General features: G+C 49.0%; 6 protein-coding genes across 6 annotated transcripts; 2 read left to right on the top strand and 4 right to left on the bottom strand.

The window, feature by feature from the left end:
• Positions 1-608: 608 nt before the first annotated feature.
• On the top strand, positions 609-3433 carry N7525_003329 (putative C6 transcription factor QutA; the record flags this gene model as incomplete). Its single annotated transcript, XM_002559221.2, has 2 exons — positions 609-3184; positions 3238-3433. The coding sequence occupies 2 exons, from the start codon at positions 609-611 to the stop codon at positions 3431-3433; spliced, it is 2772 nt and encodes a 923-aa protein (XP_002559267.2).
• Positions 3434-3810: 377 nt separating this feature from the next.
• On the bottom strand, positions 3811-4278 carry N7525_003328 (type II 3-dehydroquinate dehydratase; the record flags this gene model as incomplete). Its single annotated transcript, XM_002559222.1, has 1 exon — positions 3811-4278. One exon carries the CDS (start codon positions 4276-4278, stop codon positions 3811-3813), a length of 468 nt encoding a protein of 155 aa, XP_002559268.1.
• A 568-nt stretch (positions 4279-4846) lies between these two features.
• N7525_003327 (uncharacterized protein) lies at positions 4847-6022 on the bottom strand (the record flags this gene model as incomplete). Its single annotated transcript, XM_061212670.1, has 1 exon — positions 4847-6022. The coding sequence occupies one exon, from the start codon at positions 6020-6022 to the stop codon at positions 4847-4849; it is 1176 nt and encodes a 391-aa protein (XP_061069691.1).
• Positions 6023-6686: 664 nt separating this feature from the next.
• Positions 6687-8271, top strand: N7525_003326 (Zn(II)2Cys6 transcription factor; the record flags this gene model as incomplete). The annotated part of the gene is made up of 2 exons (XM_002559224.2): positions 6687-6723; positions 6767-8271. The coding sequence occupies 2 exons, from the start codon at positions 6687-6689 to the stop codon at positions 8269-8271; spliced, it is 1542 nt and encodes a 513-aa protein (XP_002559270.2).
• A 251-nt stretch (positions 8272-8522) lies between these two features.
• Positions 8523-9757, bottom strand: N7525_003325 (aminoglycoside phosphotransferase family protein; the record flags this gene model as incomplete). Its single annotated transcript, XM_002559225.2, has 2 exons — positions 8523-9499; positions 9559-9757. The coding sequence occupies 2 exons, from the start codon at positions 9755-9757 to the stop codon at positions 8523-8525; spliced, it is 1176 nt and encodes a 391-aa protein (XP_002559271.2).
• A 2085-nt stretch (positions 9758-11842) lies between these two features.
• On the bottom strand, positions 11843-13426 carry N7525_003324 (putative ethanolamine kinase; the record flags this gene model as incomplete). The annotated part of the gene is made up of 5 exons (XM_061212669.1): positions 11843-12017; positions 12083-12429; positions 12503-12930; positions 13055-13166; positions 13250-13426. 5 exons carry the CDS (start codon positions 13424-13426, stop codon positions 11843-11845), a joined length of 1239 nt encoding a protein of 412 aa, XP_061069690.1.
• Between the last annotated feature and the right edge of the window lie 789 nt (positions 13427-14215).

Raw genomic sequence — 14215 nt, 5'->3', positions numbered from 1 at the left:
GCCGTAGGGTATCGAGATATATGTGAATAGGGGATCCGGGGATGTGGAGGGAACTGATATGGTAAGCGGGATTTCCCACCTGGGCACCTAGAGCAAGTTTTGCGGGGGGGGAAAGAATATTCGTGCAAAAGGGCGCGGGTCTGGGTGATACGTTCCCGTTACATAAGGCGGACGAGCACTCACCCGGGGATTTTCGGTTTTCCTCTTCCCCGCGGGGGACAGATACGAACGTGCAGAACACATTGGGGAATCTATCGAAGTTGCTGTGGCTTATCTGATTTGTGACCATAGCTGACTCAAAAATCAGCTTCAAATCTATAGCCTATAGCTCAGTCTTCACACGATTACCTTTTGCGAGACAGTGACTAGCTCACCGCTAGCCGGATATCCAACCTTCCCCGGAAGAACCCTGTTGGCAAGCACCTTGTCTGCTGCACCGACCCTCAACATTGCGATTCTCCCGCCCTAATATCCCTCCAGTGGGGCTCATTTTTATGGCGTAGTCGCCCGATCGTACGTGCAATCGCCTATCGGCAAAGGATTCATCACATATCGCTTTGCGGGATCATGCGCCCGAGGCCTCAGAGTGGATCACGAAATCAACCGCCATGAGCGCTGAACAGCGGCAAGCCACCGGCACTAGCAGCAAATCCAAACGCCGATGGACTGACCCGGAAGACGATGGAAGGGCGACGGGGGAACCGAAGCGCCAGCGTGTTTCACGGGCCTGCGATAGTTGCCGGTCGAAAAAGGACAAATGTGACGGAAAACAGCCTGTGTGTTCGACTTGTGCATCGCTCTGTCGACCCTGTACCTACAAGGCCAACCCGAAGAAACGAGGCCTGCCCACGGGCTACATTCGATCGCTGGAGTTGCTTTGGGGGTTGACATTCCAAAGGATCCAAGGCAGTGAAGAAGTCATGCGAGCTTTGATGCGATCAATCAATCTTCCGAGTCACTTGGCCACAATGGGTAAAGAAACGGAAGGGTCTGATGCATTGTTAGCTTCCTTCAAAAACAGCGCAGTACTCAAAGACATTGAACGAATTCTGGTAGTACTAGAACAGCCGGAGGAGGAAAGGGGGCGAAATTTCCAGGCATATGACGAGGGAGAAACACCTCTAGATGTCGAAGGAATTCTTTCTTCCGCTGAAGCACAGGAGTGGCGGATTCCAGAAGGCATGGAAGCTCGCGAGACGCCATTATTAGGAGTATCGCCGACTCGAACCGCAGTAGGCGCCGCTCCTATGAAAGCTGCCGGACCACGCCCAACCACAGACTGTGGTGTTCAGACAATTACACCAGATGACCAACCTTCCACCTCTTTCACCTTTCCACCGGATCCTGATCACCCTCGATCGCTCTCCATGAGAACCCCTCTTAAGCTCCCATACAACGCATGGCCCCTTTTTGATGTGTATTTCTCCTACACACAATGTTGGTTCCCCATTCTCGAAAAACATGACATACTTCGCACCGCTTTTAAGTATACCGAAGGCGATTTATATGCATCGGGTGTAACCCCCGGGTCTGGGGAACATGCGGCCTTGTGGGCTGTTCTCACCCTCGCTTCGCTCCAGGATGCTTCTATATCAGCCTCCACCGAAGCGGGGGAGGAGCCTAGTGATCGGATGAGTTCATCACAAATGTATTCTACAGCCCGGCAATTGATCCCGACTGAGAGTGGCCCACACGAGATTGGACACGTGCAAGCACTGTTGATCCTGGGTCTTGTCAAATTCGGACAACAAGAATGGGCCGGGTCCTGGATGCTTGTTGGTCAGGCTGTTCGGATTGCGCATATACTAGGTCTCGGTCAACCTGTACATTCTTCGTCATCGAGAACTCCGGATCAAGACAAACACCTTGGTCGAGCAAAACATGTATTTTTAGGTTGCTTTGTTCTCGAAACCCTCGTTGCGGAATCAATCTCACAATGCCCATCGCTGCGGAAGGCTGACCTAGCCAGGATAGGCTCTGTCAATGAAGATGGTCTTGAGGAATGGCATCCTTGGGAAGATCAAACCGGGTTACGGCCCACGCAATCCTCACGGGCATCTATGCAGCGCGGCCCCCTTCACGCGTTGAGCACCTTCAATCGCCTCGTCAGCCTCGTATCAATTTTGAATGATCTATGCTGTTGCAAGCATGACCCAACAATATCTCGATCGCAGCTGGAGCAACTGGAGTTGCAATTACAGCGCTGGGTAACAGAATTACCAAAGAGCTATCGTGTCGATCTACAAAGTCGCCCTGCGAGACTGGCATCTCCACATATATTTGGGTTGGAGATGACATACGAAAGTGTTGTCATTGCTCTCAGCTCTCAAATCGCCATTCGTGAACATGATCAGAACATACCTGAACCCCCTCACAAAATTCGTGCTACAGAAAGCTCAAAAAGACTCTTGCAATTACTTCATGTCTATGTGGAGTCATACAGCTTTTCAGCAACCGCACCAACGTTCGGTCTGATTCTTCGATTTGGGCTTCCGCGATCGATTTCTAGGGACCTCCCGTCAGTCCTTGACACGGGGTTACGAAACAACATCCACAATTTTTCCTCCCAGCTTTCTACTTTGTGGACTATGCCGGACCAACATTCCCCTGGTCTAAATGTATCACAAGGATATCAACTCTTGGGTACCTCTCCTACGGTCTCACAACACATCGATTCCTCTACTGGCGGAGACATGACAATCCCGTCATCGCTCGCAATAGCCACACCTTCACATCTTCTCCATCCCACACATGCCACACATGTCCCCCAAAATAATACGCATGCCGCAGCTGCCCATGAAAACCCATTTCTCTCTACGCCTTGGCTTAGAACCACACAACACATCGAAGATGTATCTCTTCTCCGCACGCCGTCATCCCTAACCTCCGTTGGGGGTACCTCTGAAGTTCCCCCACAGCAGGGCCACTTGGATGGTTCTCTCAACAATGGGCTTCCTCATCCTACGTCAATGCCTACCGAATCCAATAATACAGGGATGCTCGCCGGTCTTTCGCCACCGTACCATCAAACCTCACAGTACCATACAACAGCATTTCACGACCCATCTGTCAATATGGGCTCATTCGTTGACATGGATGGTTATGCACGTCCGAGGAGGCAGCGGATTGCTCCTGATCTCGATGCATTATTTGATGAGCTCGCATCATTAGATGGTGCGGAAAAGTAAGCATTTATCTGCTTTTCTGTTGCACATTGACTGACTTTAGACTCTATAGACCCGACAATCAACCAGAGTTCATGCAGAACTTAGGCTTTGTCTCCGATGCGGGCATTCCTGAACTCTACTCATTCTCCAGCCAGATTGAGCCTTTCTTGCTGGCACAGACCCAGCAGCTACCCAATAACGGCACCTCCTCTGGCGTGAGACGAGAGTCGCAGCCTCTTAACATGCCTGGAACCACCAAGCGATGATGTCCTGCAAGATTATTCCATCCTGATGATCTGAACACCGTGGGAACACCCTGTCGCCGCTGGTCGGCCCCATTGGCCTCCTAGCCTGCCATACATCTGGACCCTGAGCAACCGCTATACGCCGGTTCGTGGCTCCCGTGCTCTATCGCACATTTGAAGCCTCAAACCGGAGTCCCAATTCCTTGTGTCTATGGTAATGTACGGCACCTTTCTAAAATACAGAAAGTTATTCCAGGCCAGACAGCTGGTAATGTAAGATAGCTTTTATGACAGATATGAAATCGCCAGTGTAGGTAGTTAAACGGATGAGCCTCCTGCAAGGCTCCACGCACATGGAATCATACATGTGGAAGTTATCCATAAAACTGTATATACAATCAAAGCGCGGCTTTAGCCCCTTTCTCCTTCTCCTCAAAGTTAACACAAACATGCTCAACAGCGACCTTATACCCATAGACCCCAAGACCAACAATAATCCCCGCAGCCTTATCACTGAAGTACGAGTGATGTCTCCAGGGCTCGCGCGCATGAACATTGCTCACATGGAGCTCGATAAACGGAACATCGACGCTGAGCAAGGCATCCCGGATCGCAACAGAGGTATGTGTGTACGCACCCGGGTTGATGATGATCCCGTCGACCTTGCCACGCGCCGCCTGGATGCGGTCCACGATTGCGCCTTCGTGGTTTGACTGGAAAGATTCTAGGACGGCACCATGGCTGGCGGCGATCTCGCGACTGTTTGATTCTACATCGGAGAGGGTTGTGTGTCCGTAGACGTGTGGCTCGCGTGTGCCCAGGAGGTTGAGGTTCGGGCCGTTGATTAGAAGGATGGATTTGCCCATTTTGCTGGTTTGGTATTGGGGGAATTTGGGGGATTTAAGAGAGAATAAAATCGATGGATTGGATATAGGAAGGAGATGATATTAATGGTAGGCGTGTAATAATTGCATGTATTCTTCTTATATTGTTCCTCCGCATTTTGCCCCGGCAGAGCGCTTTGCCGTGGATTTTGTGGGAACACGGGCGTTTGGAATGGGTGGATTTGCCAGTGACCATATTGCCAGTTGTTTTATTGGATGATTGCAACTATTTTGCATAATTTTCCGATATTAGATTAATTATTCATGTTGGAATAACAGTGCGATGGTCAAATCTATACCCACCCGACATATACCGGGGTTGAAGGGTCAATTTTTCGAATTGATATAGAACTATGACTTGATCAACCCTGTTTTACTAGCACTACCCAGGTGAAACAGATTTTGATTCTCATATAATATCTATTGATCAACCCCTTGACTCGGCTGGCTGTTCATAAAACCAGTACAACAGCACGATAGACTAATACAAACAAGCCAACCAAGCAAGTCATCCTCATCTTTTCTCCAGGGCTCGTAACTAGGTAGATACCTAACAAACACTGAACGGAATTGCAGGACATACAATAGTCCGCGGCCGTTTCCGTTCCACAAGCTTGCCAGTACCTGTATGAAAGACATCTTCCCCCATAACAAGTTCAATCTTCAACCGATGGTGAACAGTGATTCCCTTGGTCACTCTTCCCGGCGAATATAAATAATCTTCCCCGGGAAAGCCACAATATAGTGCTTGGCCGAACCCCTCGGTTCCAGTCTCATATGCGGCCAGGTCAACATCATCCACAACCTTTGCCCGTTTTGGAATTGTGAAGTCAAATGGAATGCGAATCCCTCGTTTTTCTCCTGCCTTTTCCTCGAGATTTGGTCTGTAAGGTTCCGTAGTGTATGGATTGCGAGAGGATCCCCAGTATCCCTTTGAACTTCCATCACACAACTTCCGGACCGACTGTCGCTCGCAGATAGGATACTTGACTCCGGGGCTGCCAATGCTTATGATCTCAACCACTTCCTCGACATGCCACCTCAGCTCTCGCACCACAAGATAGCGGAGCTCTGTTGGTCGAGCTGCCAGGGCTGTCTCCCAATGGGTATGGATTGTCGCTGTGAATGAGATCCTGGATCCAGATCTCGGCGTTGAGTTTTGTGAGAGGGTCATTCCTTGTATGGCGTTCGAGGTTGGGAAGTTTAGGCTCTGCTCAGTCTGTTTTGGAACGGTCAAACCCATCTGGCGGTTGATATTCAAGGGTCGACGATATGTGATCATCCCATGCTTCGATGTCGCTGCTGTAGCTTCTAATTCGTAGGTGATGGTTCCAATAGGTGTTTTTGTTGTTGCGGGTATATTCGTTGGAATGTCCAAATAGAAGTAAGACTTCAAGGCAACTCCTCCTTGACAATTCTCAACCCCTTCTTTGGACTGTACCGGCAGAGAAACCTCTCGAAGGGTTCGTTCAATCCTTGAATTTCGCTGGGGTGCTTTGTCTGTTCGACTGCTGAATAAAGGACTCGAAATCCGAGTGTCTTTGCTGTCGGTTGTAGACATCAAAACTTGGACAAGCCGAACGTGGATCTCGGTCACGTCGACCAGGGTTAAGAATGAAGTTGCTGACAGAACAGTATGTCCTGCAAAAGTAGAAACGAAACGCTTTTCATGGCTATTAACATGGTGGGTAGAGGGAGCAACGAGCTCGAGATCAAGAGAAGACATGCTTCTGTACGCAAGGTGAAGATTGTAGAAGTTTTGTTCGCTGCGTGTTCAAGTGTTGGAAATAAGAGAGAAAGAGCCAGTCCAGGTCCCCTATACTTCTGTTGATATCGCCCCTTGCCAAAAGCGGAAGCCAAGACGGAAAGATTGAGTTTATTACGGATCTAACCCTTTTTGGTGTCAACACTTGATGTATAACGACTTACATTACCTGTTTAAGTCCTTTTTAGGGCTACTTCCATGGAGTAGAAATTGACCGTTATAGATTAATTGGTTAGGTAGCCGGATAACTAGTTCGAGAACCAATCAGATCCTTGACTATATTTGGGAATTGCACAATCGATCCTTAGGATTCGGATGTCGTTGGTCATCCTATGAGAATGCCAAATATAAGACCTAATATTCAATATGTTAACACTTCCCCGTGTATGCCGTGTGACTTGTGTGAATGTATGTACCTGGCGGTCCACTCGAGTGGAGAGGGCCAATCCACTTGCACTGAAATGCCCGAATAGGCCTAGCGCAGTTCAACTCCGTCAAAAGCATCAAATTCCCATCGTGTGTATCACATGACTCACACGAAACCCAGAACTGCCTGTATCAACGCCCTCGTTCTATTGTAAGGTTATCCGTGATCACCGGTAGAAAAGTCGAATGGGATAGACAAATGTCCGCAGGTTCTACGGAACAGTTGGCTGCTAAAGGTACGGATCTCACCTCGTGCTAAAGCGGGGCTAATATTACCAGATTGTCCAACATGTCAAAGGCGACGTATCAAGTGTGACCGGGGGCTTCCGGGTTGCCACAAATGTGGAAAGCGCAATTTAGAGTGCCCTGGCTACGGCCGACAGCTCAAATGGGTCCAAGGCGTCGCCAGTCGCGGTAGTCTGCGGGGCAGAGCATTTCCCTCCCTCGACGCTCCTGTCACAGCATCAAACTCGCCTTGTTCTTCGTCAGAGACGTCAAGTGATACCCATGCTACTGGCAACAGCATAGATTCTCTGGATCGGTACCACTACCCCACGGCCTGTTTCTCACCAGGAGCTTATCCATCCCCCGCTTCTGAACTTTGCTTCTCGCAAGCTCGACCACTGCATGTTTCACGGTTGATCTCCTGGTTCAACGACCGAGTTGCCCATCGACTTGCGTGGGTCCCCCAACAGAATGCATGGCGTCACATGATTCTACCGATGGCTGAGAGCTCCGAAACAGTCCTTTCTTCCATTCTCGCTATCGCCGCCCATGACCTGGCATCGGAGTACCATCCTAATGACCTGGGACATGGAACATTCCAACACATGTCGAAAAACTATCAAAATAAGTCCCTTGCCTTTCTGGCTCAAGAGTTGAACAGTCTTTCTATATCGTCTACGTCGGCATTGGAAGCGAGCACAACATCAGCCTACACCCTTGCATCTGTGATTATTCTTTGTAATAATGAGTTTATGAAACCACAAGGCGCTGGGTGGAGAGTGCATCTCTCCGCTGCGAGGGAGATCATCCTGGCGTCAGGAAACCGACCGCGCCGGCACCACCAGCTAGCCTGCATCGAACAGTTTCTCGAGTTAGAATTCTATGAGGCTTCTGTATGGGCTGATCTGACGACATTTGGCAACTACAACATGAAGATCAAGTATCCTCCTGCAAGCGCCGAGAACGCAGTCTTCACCGACTTCATTCGGGTCATCGACCAAATCACCCGCCTTGAGCGTCTGAGATTTTGTTCCGGGACGATCGAGCAGACTTCTTCATACGGCCCGATACAAGACATCCAGTCACAGATTGAATGTGCTAGAAACAGCATGATGCGTCTCAGTGAATCCATTGACTTCTCCTCTGAGGCTGATCAACGTGGCTTTGAATTGGTAATCTGGATGTATTACCACGCAACCCTCATTTACAGCCATCAAGCTTTATCGGAGGTCGCTACTGCATGTGATGATGTACGCAAGTCTCGGGATGAAATCCTCCGCTATGTACAATTTCTCTCCGAGACTCGAGACGGCATGTTCGCTCAGGACCTTGTCTGGCCGCTTTTCATGGCAGGGACTGAGCTCCGAGGACATCCTACCGGACAGAGGAATATCCAGGGGTGTTTTGGTAATGTCATGCGTATCAGCCGCACTCTCGACAGAGCGCGTGTTCTCTCGTTCGTTGAGTCCTGGTGGAATGAGCCTGGTACCTATACATCTTGGATTGACATGGCTCGAAAGCAATCTCAATCTCCGCAGTGTGACATTCTCATTGTGTGATATATGCTAGACATTCTAAGGGTTCCATATACGCTCATGGTTCGTATACACGAAGAATAAAATAGAAGGAAAGATATTGAACGACTTCAAAGGAATTCTTAGGACCCACCGCCTTATACTTTTGCTCTGACTTTAGGATCTAAACCGTTGGGAAGCTGTTTCACATATGGCCAACTCGCACCTCAAACATTGTGCTCATTCTCTCATCGGTGTGTTTCAAGCCTCGTCATCGAAACACCCGAGCTTCCTTTTCATACAACCCTAGTTTCCCTGACTCGATCAAGAAGCCACTGGTGAGCGTAGATGTTCGGTGAGACACATTCTGGCAGATATAAAAACCAGTCGTCTTCCTCGTACGGGCCTAGGCAGTTTGTGCACCTGACAGATTCATAATAGTCTGGATAGAATCCACTATATTCCCAATCAAGGATTCCGGAAATGATGTACTTGTTGTCGGCCAATATAACCATAAGATTGTCCGGCCTTATGACTCCATGTGTGAAAACGATGCGTGGCCCCGAACCGCTTGTGAATGACGATGATAATCGCCGAAGAAACTTGACGAACACATCGCCGCCCGGATGCGGGCTCGAGAATAAAAAGGTTTCAAAATCTTCAAGGCTAATGATTGGTGTCTCACTCATGCGAACATGCCTCCTAAGATCTTTACAACCTTCACCTGCGACTCCTCCTAGAGGAGTCCCTTCGGTATAAGGGAGAGTTCTCAAATCGGCAAGTATCGTGTTGAGTTGGTTGCTAAGGTCGGCTTTTTGAGAAGAATCGAGTGTATGCCAGACTTCCCCAAGCGGCGCTGATCGCATATAGGTCATGAATATGAAATAAATTCCACTCATACGCACTAATCCAAGAGGTTTTGGTGCTGGAATGCTTGGCTTGTGACTGTCAAGATATTGTAATGTGGTGTATTCAGTGTAGTCTTGCATGTTGCGTACTGCTTTAACAACTATTCCTGTCGAACATTTGAATACCCCCTTCTGGCGGGGGAAGGGAGCTTTCCAAAGGATCTCACTGTTTTGCAGAAGTTCAAACAGCCTTTGGGGGAGTCCGACTACTAGTGAATGTGTCGCAGTTTGTGACACTGTCTCGAGCAATTGTGCAACAGCATCTGAGAGAGGGAAGAGGATTTCGGCCGCATCTGATGCGGAAAGGGATTGTCGAATGTCTTCATCTCCCTCGGGAAATCGTTGGGATTTTGATTTGATTTCCTCTAGCATAGGATCATATTACTTATGCGAACGAAATATTAGGGTTGTTAGTTATACTTACTAGGAGAGGGATCGCTTGAAGTTCGCATCTCCATGAGACGTTGCGGATATTCAGGTGGGAATTCCTCGGCCAGGTTAACCTCTGGGTCTTTGACGACAGCGACTTGCAACCTTTTCAATATGTGAGCATTGAATCTTGCAGCTTTGGATTTGTGGGGAGGTGGAGACTCCTCCAACTCGAAGTCGCCTTTTCCTGACATCTCGCAATGGAAACTGGATATACTCAAATACGGAAGCGCGCAAGTTGATGATCTTGGAAAACAAGCGGTGTATTTCAGACAAACAGTGCAGTTCGATACATAATCACGTGTGCTGATAATTCAGAATACTCAAAGTCATCACACTTTAACCTGTTCCTAGTGCAAGCTTCCAGTCAGGATCGATTTTTTAAGCAATTCTGAGACAGTGGCGTAAATCAAGGTCTTTTAGCCTCTACCCATGGAGATTGAGCTTAACTCTATGGCATATTCAGGTTACATGCCACAGCAGACCACGCGTCCAGGCTCATCGATCCCTGGCATATTACGACAACGCGTAGTTTCCGCGAAAGACTCGCAATCCCATGAATCAAGTTGTCTTCCGATCCTCACATCTTACAATACCCACAGTTTACCTTGGAGCTTTACGATCCTATGCACCAACTCGTCTCGTATCTTACGATAGATCATAGATAGCGTCACGGACCGTCATCTAGGGAGAGCAATATCTATCAGATGTGAAAAAAAAGTGGTACCTGCCAATCCACGAATCCCCACCCGTCAGGACCTAGAGCCGCCACACCCCCCTCCGAGGGGGGAACCCAATTAACTTAGCAGGTACAGGGGAATATCCTCCATAAACCTAGGTCACCTTAAGAATATGCCAGCCAGCCGGGGCAAGGTCGTCACATGCCGGGGCAAGGCGGACATACTCAGCTTCTGTCGGTACCTAGGTAGACTTCGGACCCCCAGCCACTAAGCTGATTGAGGCGGATTGGGGTGGGAGGCCCTTTACTTCTTACATATAGGCTATTTCCTAATTAGGAAACCGATAGTGGTCAGAGTTCGATCCCTTACGAGATTCCTTATTTATTTTCCAGTAGGCTACTTGCTCATCTTTTCTTTCTGTCAACCTGTGGTCTGTCAACAGGTCCTTCCAAACTGCAGTTGATACTGTTGTGGTTTCCTGCAGCTGGCTCTGAAAGGATTCGACCAATATATGGCTTTTGTCGGATAATTAAAGCGGGATGCCGAGTCTTAGGTGAGAAGGCTCTTATTGTTCGGTAACCAAGAATATTTTCATCCATTTCCTTTTTCCCTTTGTTGTGACAATAAGGAAGACAAGCGTATATACTAGGAAGGACGAAAAGGAAGACCCGGTGCTATTTTCAACACCAAAATTAAGCAGCCGAGACTGGTAAGGAGCGTAAGGATATCCAGAGGGTAGAAATATGGTTGCGTCGACTGACTGAGATACCGAAAACATAGTGTTGCTCAGTGATGTCTGGAGATATATTTTGAACGTGATCGGTCTGAACATTTGTTTTTTTTTTTTTTTTTTTCTTCGTACTTTCAGAACAAATTCCAGTTCAAAATGTGAGCGCCGTGTCTATTCGAGTAATAATAACACATTATCTACACATAGCAGCCTGAGATCTACCTCATCTTCGAGATATTGGCGTTGTGTGGGAATTTGCTGTGGGCCAAGCTCACAGCATGCCCCGAAGACTACATGTAGGTACAAATGTGGGAACAAGCGAACATGTCTTTAAGATAAGTTCATTCAAAACTAGACTAATATAGGAAGAATTAGGGAACAAAGAAACTATATTAACCTCAGAACACCCCAGCTATGACGTTGTTGAAAGACAACACACCACGTGGAAAAATGGCCACCACAATGCAAAGAGACAAACCACCATCTATATCATCAGGGACCAAGACTCTTGCTCCGACCCTACACTAAAATCGGAGTCGAGTCTCCTTATTTTATCTTTCTCTTTATTTTCTCTTGGGTTGGACCTGTCAGTCCGACTCGTCTGTGGTCGTCCAAGACCACAACTTTTTGAGTTGTTCTCATCGGTTATTCGGTTTCGACGTAGGCTGGCTCCAAGAATGTTGTTGAATTTCTGGAGTGCCATGTTGAAGGTTCCTTGCAATTGCAAGAATGAGGTATAGGCGTAGGTGTGGTTGTGTCAGGACCACTGGGAATTGATAGTGTTCGGGAAAAAACGAAGTGACGAAAGATTGACTGGCATCGCTTTATAGGAAAGGGTCAGAACCCAAACGGGAGGATTGCAAATGCGTTTACTCCTCTGATGCCCAGCGGGACTCGCGCAGCGGCATCTCCTCGCCAGCTTGCTTGCGGCTTCCGTCTGCCTCGCGCTTCCACGCGTGGTACTCGCCGAGACGGATCTCAGCGTAGCTGGCGTAGTCGAAGTCGATCTGGGAGATTTGCGCTTGGATGAGTGCCCAAACGCCCCTGGGAGATATTCTTAGCATGGTACGGCAATTACGCTGCTTGCCAATTGTGTGCGCTGAACTCACCAGTAGAGACCAGGAATGCCACGGAAGCGGTCAACATCCTCGTACAGCCGGTCGACAATCTCAGCCTGGGACGAAGCATCAAGACCGCGTTGTTCACAGTAACTCTTCGTGTACTCAGTAAGGAACTGACGACGCACAGACTTTGTTGGCATCATGTTGTAATCGCAGTCATAGCCACCCCACTCAGCAAGGTGGTTGGAGATATCGAAGGCCGCAGGCGCGGGGACGGCATATTCATAATCGATGAAGTTGACCGGCGCGATACCATCTTCGGGAGTGGGGAGACCGTTCTCGCTCGGAAGGACAATGACATTGGCACAGAGGAGATCGCAGTGCGAGAAGACGAGCTATAACACCAGCGGTTAGCCTTGTATTCAAGCAATCCACGTTTCCAGTGGATCAAGGCTGGGAGTCACATACCCCGTCTTCACCAATCCCCTTCCCATCATCCAGGATATCCAAGACCCACTGCAGCTCTGCTTGCAGACTCAGCCGGCGAGCACGCTGCTCGGGCGTGGTGACGGGCAAAGCCAGCACCCACTTCTGTAGCACAGTCCACATAGACGGGCCCGCACGCCGGGGCTTGATTACCGTGATCTCATCGTCCTGGGAGGCCGCGATCTCAGCCACAGAGGTATCCTTGGCAGACGCGGCTCCGCTACTAGGCAAGACGGCGTGCCACTGCGCCAGGCGGCGGGCGACGCCGCGCCAGATAGGCGGAGAGACTAGATCCTGGTGGCCGCAGGGCTTGCCGCGGATGAAGCGGTAGAGCAGCCCGTTTTTGAATCGAGCGAGGAGAGGCGGGGCCAGGCCACGGCTGGCCAAGAGTGCATGGGACTTGGTTTCTCCTAAGGATAATTGGTCTACTTCAGCATATGTCGCAATGGGCAAGGGAGGCGCGGAGGGCATTTTTCTTGTTCAAGAAGTGGGAATCTTGACGAAGGTTGTCCGTCGGGGGGATTTTGCTCGTACTTTCGCGATCTATGAGGACCTCTGTGCCGTTTCCGTACGCCCTCATCAGTACTGCCTCATTGTCTATTTGTTCCTCCGTCAGGCCAGGTTTCAGATTGATAATTTTCAAGAGCTAGGGAGCTGTTAGCCTCAATTGGGTTCTGCCGACCTTGTCGCTGGTCTCGTGGGAAGCAACACTGGGATAGAGAGACACACAGTGTTGGTGATGCCGTCGGTGAACCGCACGAACTCAATATTGTTGCCAGGACCCTCCCAGTCAGGGTTGAGGGTCAAGATTAGCCTGAGAGCAGATGCTTGGGAGTCGGCATGGCTGTATGATAGGGGAATGTATCGGAATTCTGGCGCAGCCATCTGAGTCTCTGTCGAGCCCATATTGGAGTTGAGTGTAGCGGAGGTGCGAAAAGGGGTATAGGCGCCAGTTGGTTTGTGTGTCAGGATGATTTTGTACTATTTAATTAGTCCAAAACTGCTTGAGAGGCACCGCCCCTATATCAGTAACGAGGTCCCCGAATTCAAGATTTAGGTAATTGCACAAGGCCAGGCTGCTAGTGCAATGTGCGAAAGGGGATGAATTCTAGAAAGAAGTACAGCACAACGTGGAAAGGCGGATTCTGTATTAGGGCGAAGGTATAAAAGGTTCAGGGGCGAAGAATTCGAACGCTATCGATGGCGGGGAGGTGAATGAGACAGCGAGGGGAGGTCTCGTGCTCCCGACCCGTGATTGGAAGATGGAATTGATTTGCTGGGGCCCAGGGTACTTAAGGGCGAAAGGCACTTGTCCACCGCCACGACTAATTAAGCTTTGGCCGTCTTGATATATGAGCTTATTGTTTGGATATTGTAGCGTGATTTTCGAACATCGTATTCTTTGTTTCCATTGCAATTTGGCAGCGAAGTGGTACTAAAGCATCTTGCCTGTACAATGTACAACATACAATGTTTATTGCTTGTTGCCAAGTCACGGGTCGATCACATGAAAGACAACGTTGAAGCAAAGTGGGTAACTGGTCACATGCAATGGTCAAGCCCTTAGACTAGCCCTACTTTCCAATTCTGGCAAATCCCTCAACAAAAAAAAAGCGAAATTAGTCATAAAATGCAATATTAGTCAACACAATGGAAAAATATTTTCACCGACGCCCAATCAGCTCTAGCGTATAT

The sequence above is a fragment of the Penicillium rubens genome (genome assembly GCF_028828025.1).
Source record: "Penicillium rubens strain IBT 27055 chromosome Unknown utg000002l_segment0_segment0, whole genome shotgun sequence".
In the NCBI taxonomy this organism is placed as follows: domain Eukaryota; kingdom Fungi; phylum Ascomycota; class Eurotiomycetes; order Eurotiales; family Aspergillaceae; genus Penicillium; species Penicillium rubens.
Note: the sequence above shows the minus strand (reverse complement) of the source record. Positions and strands in the feature narration are given on the sequence as shown.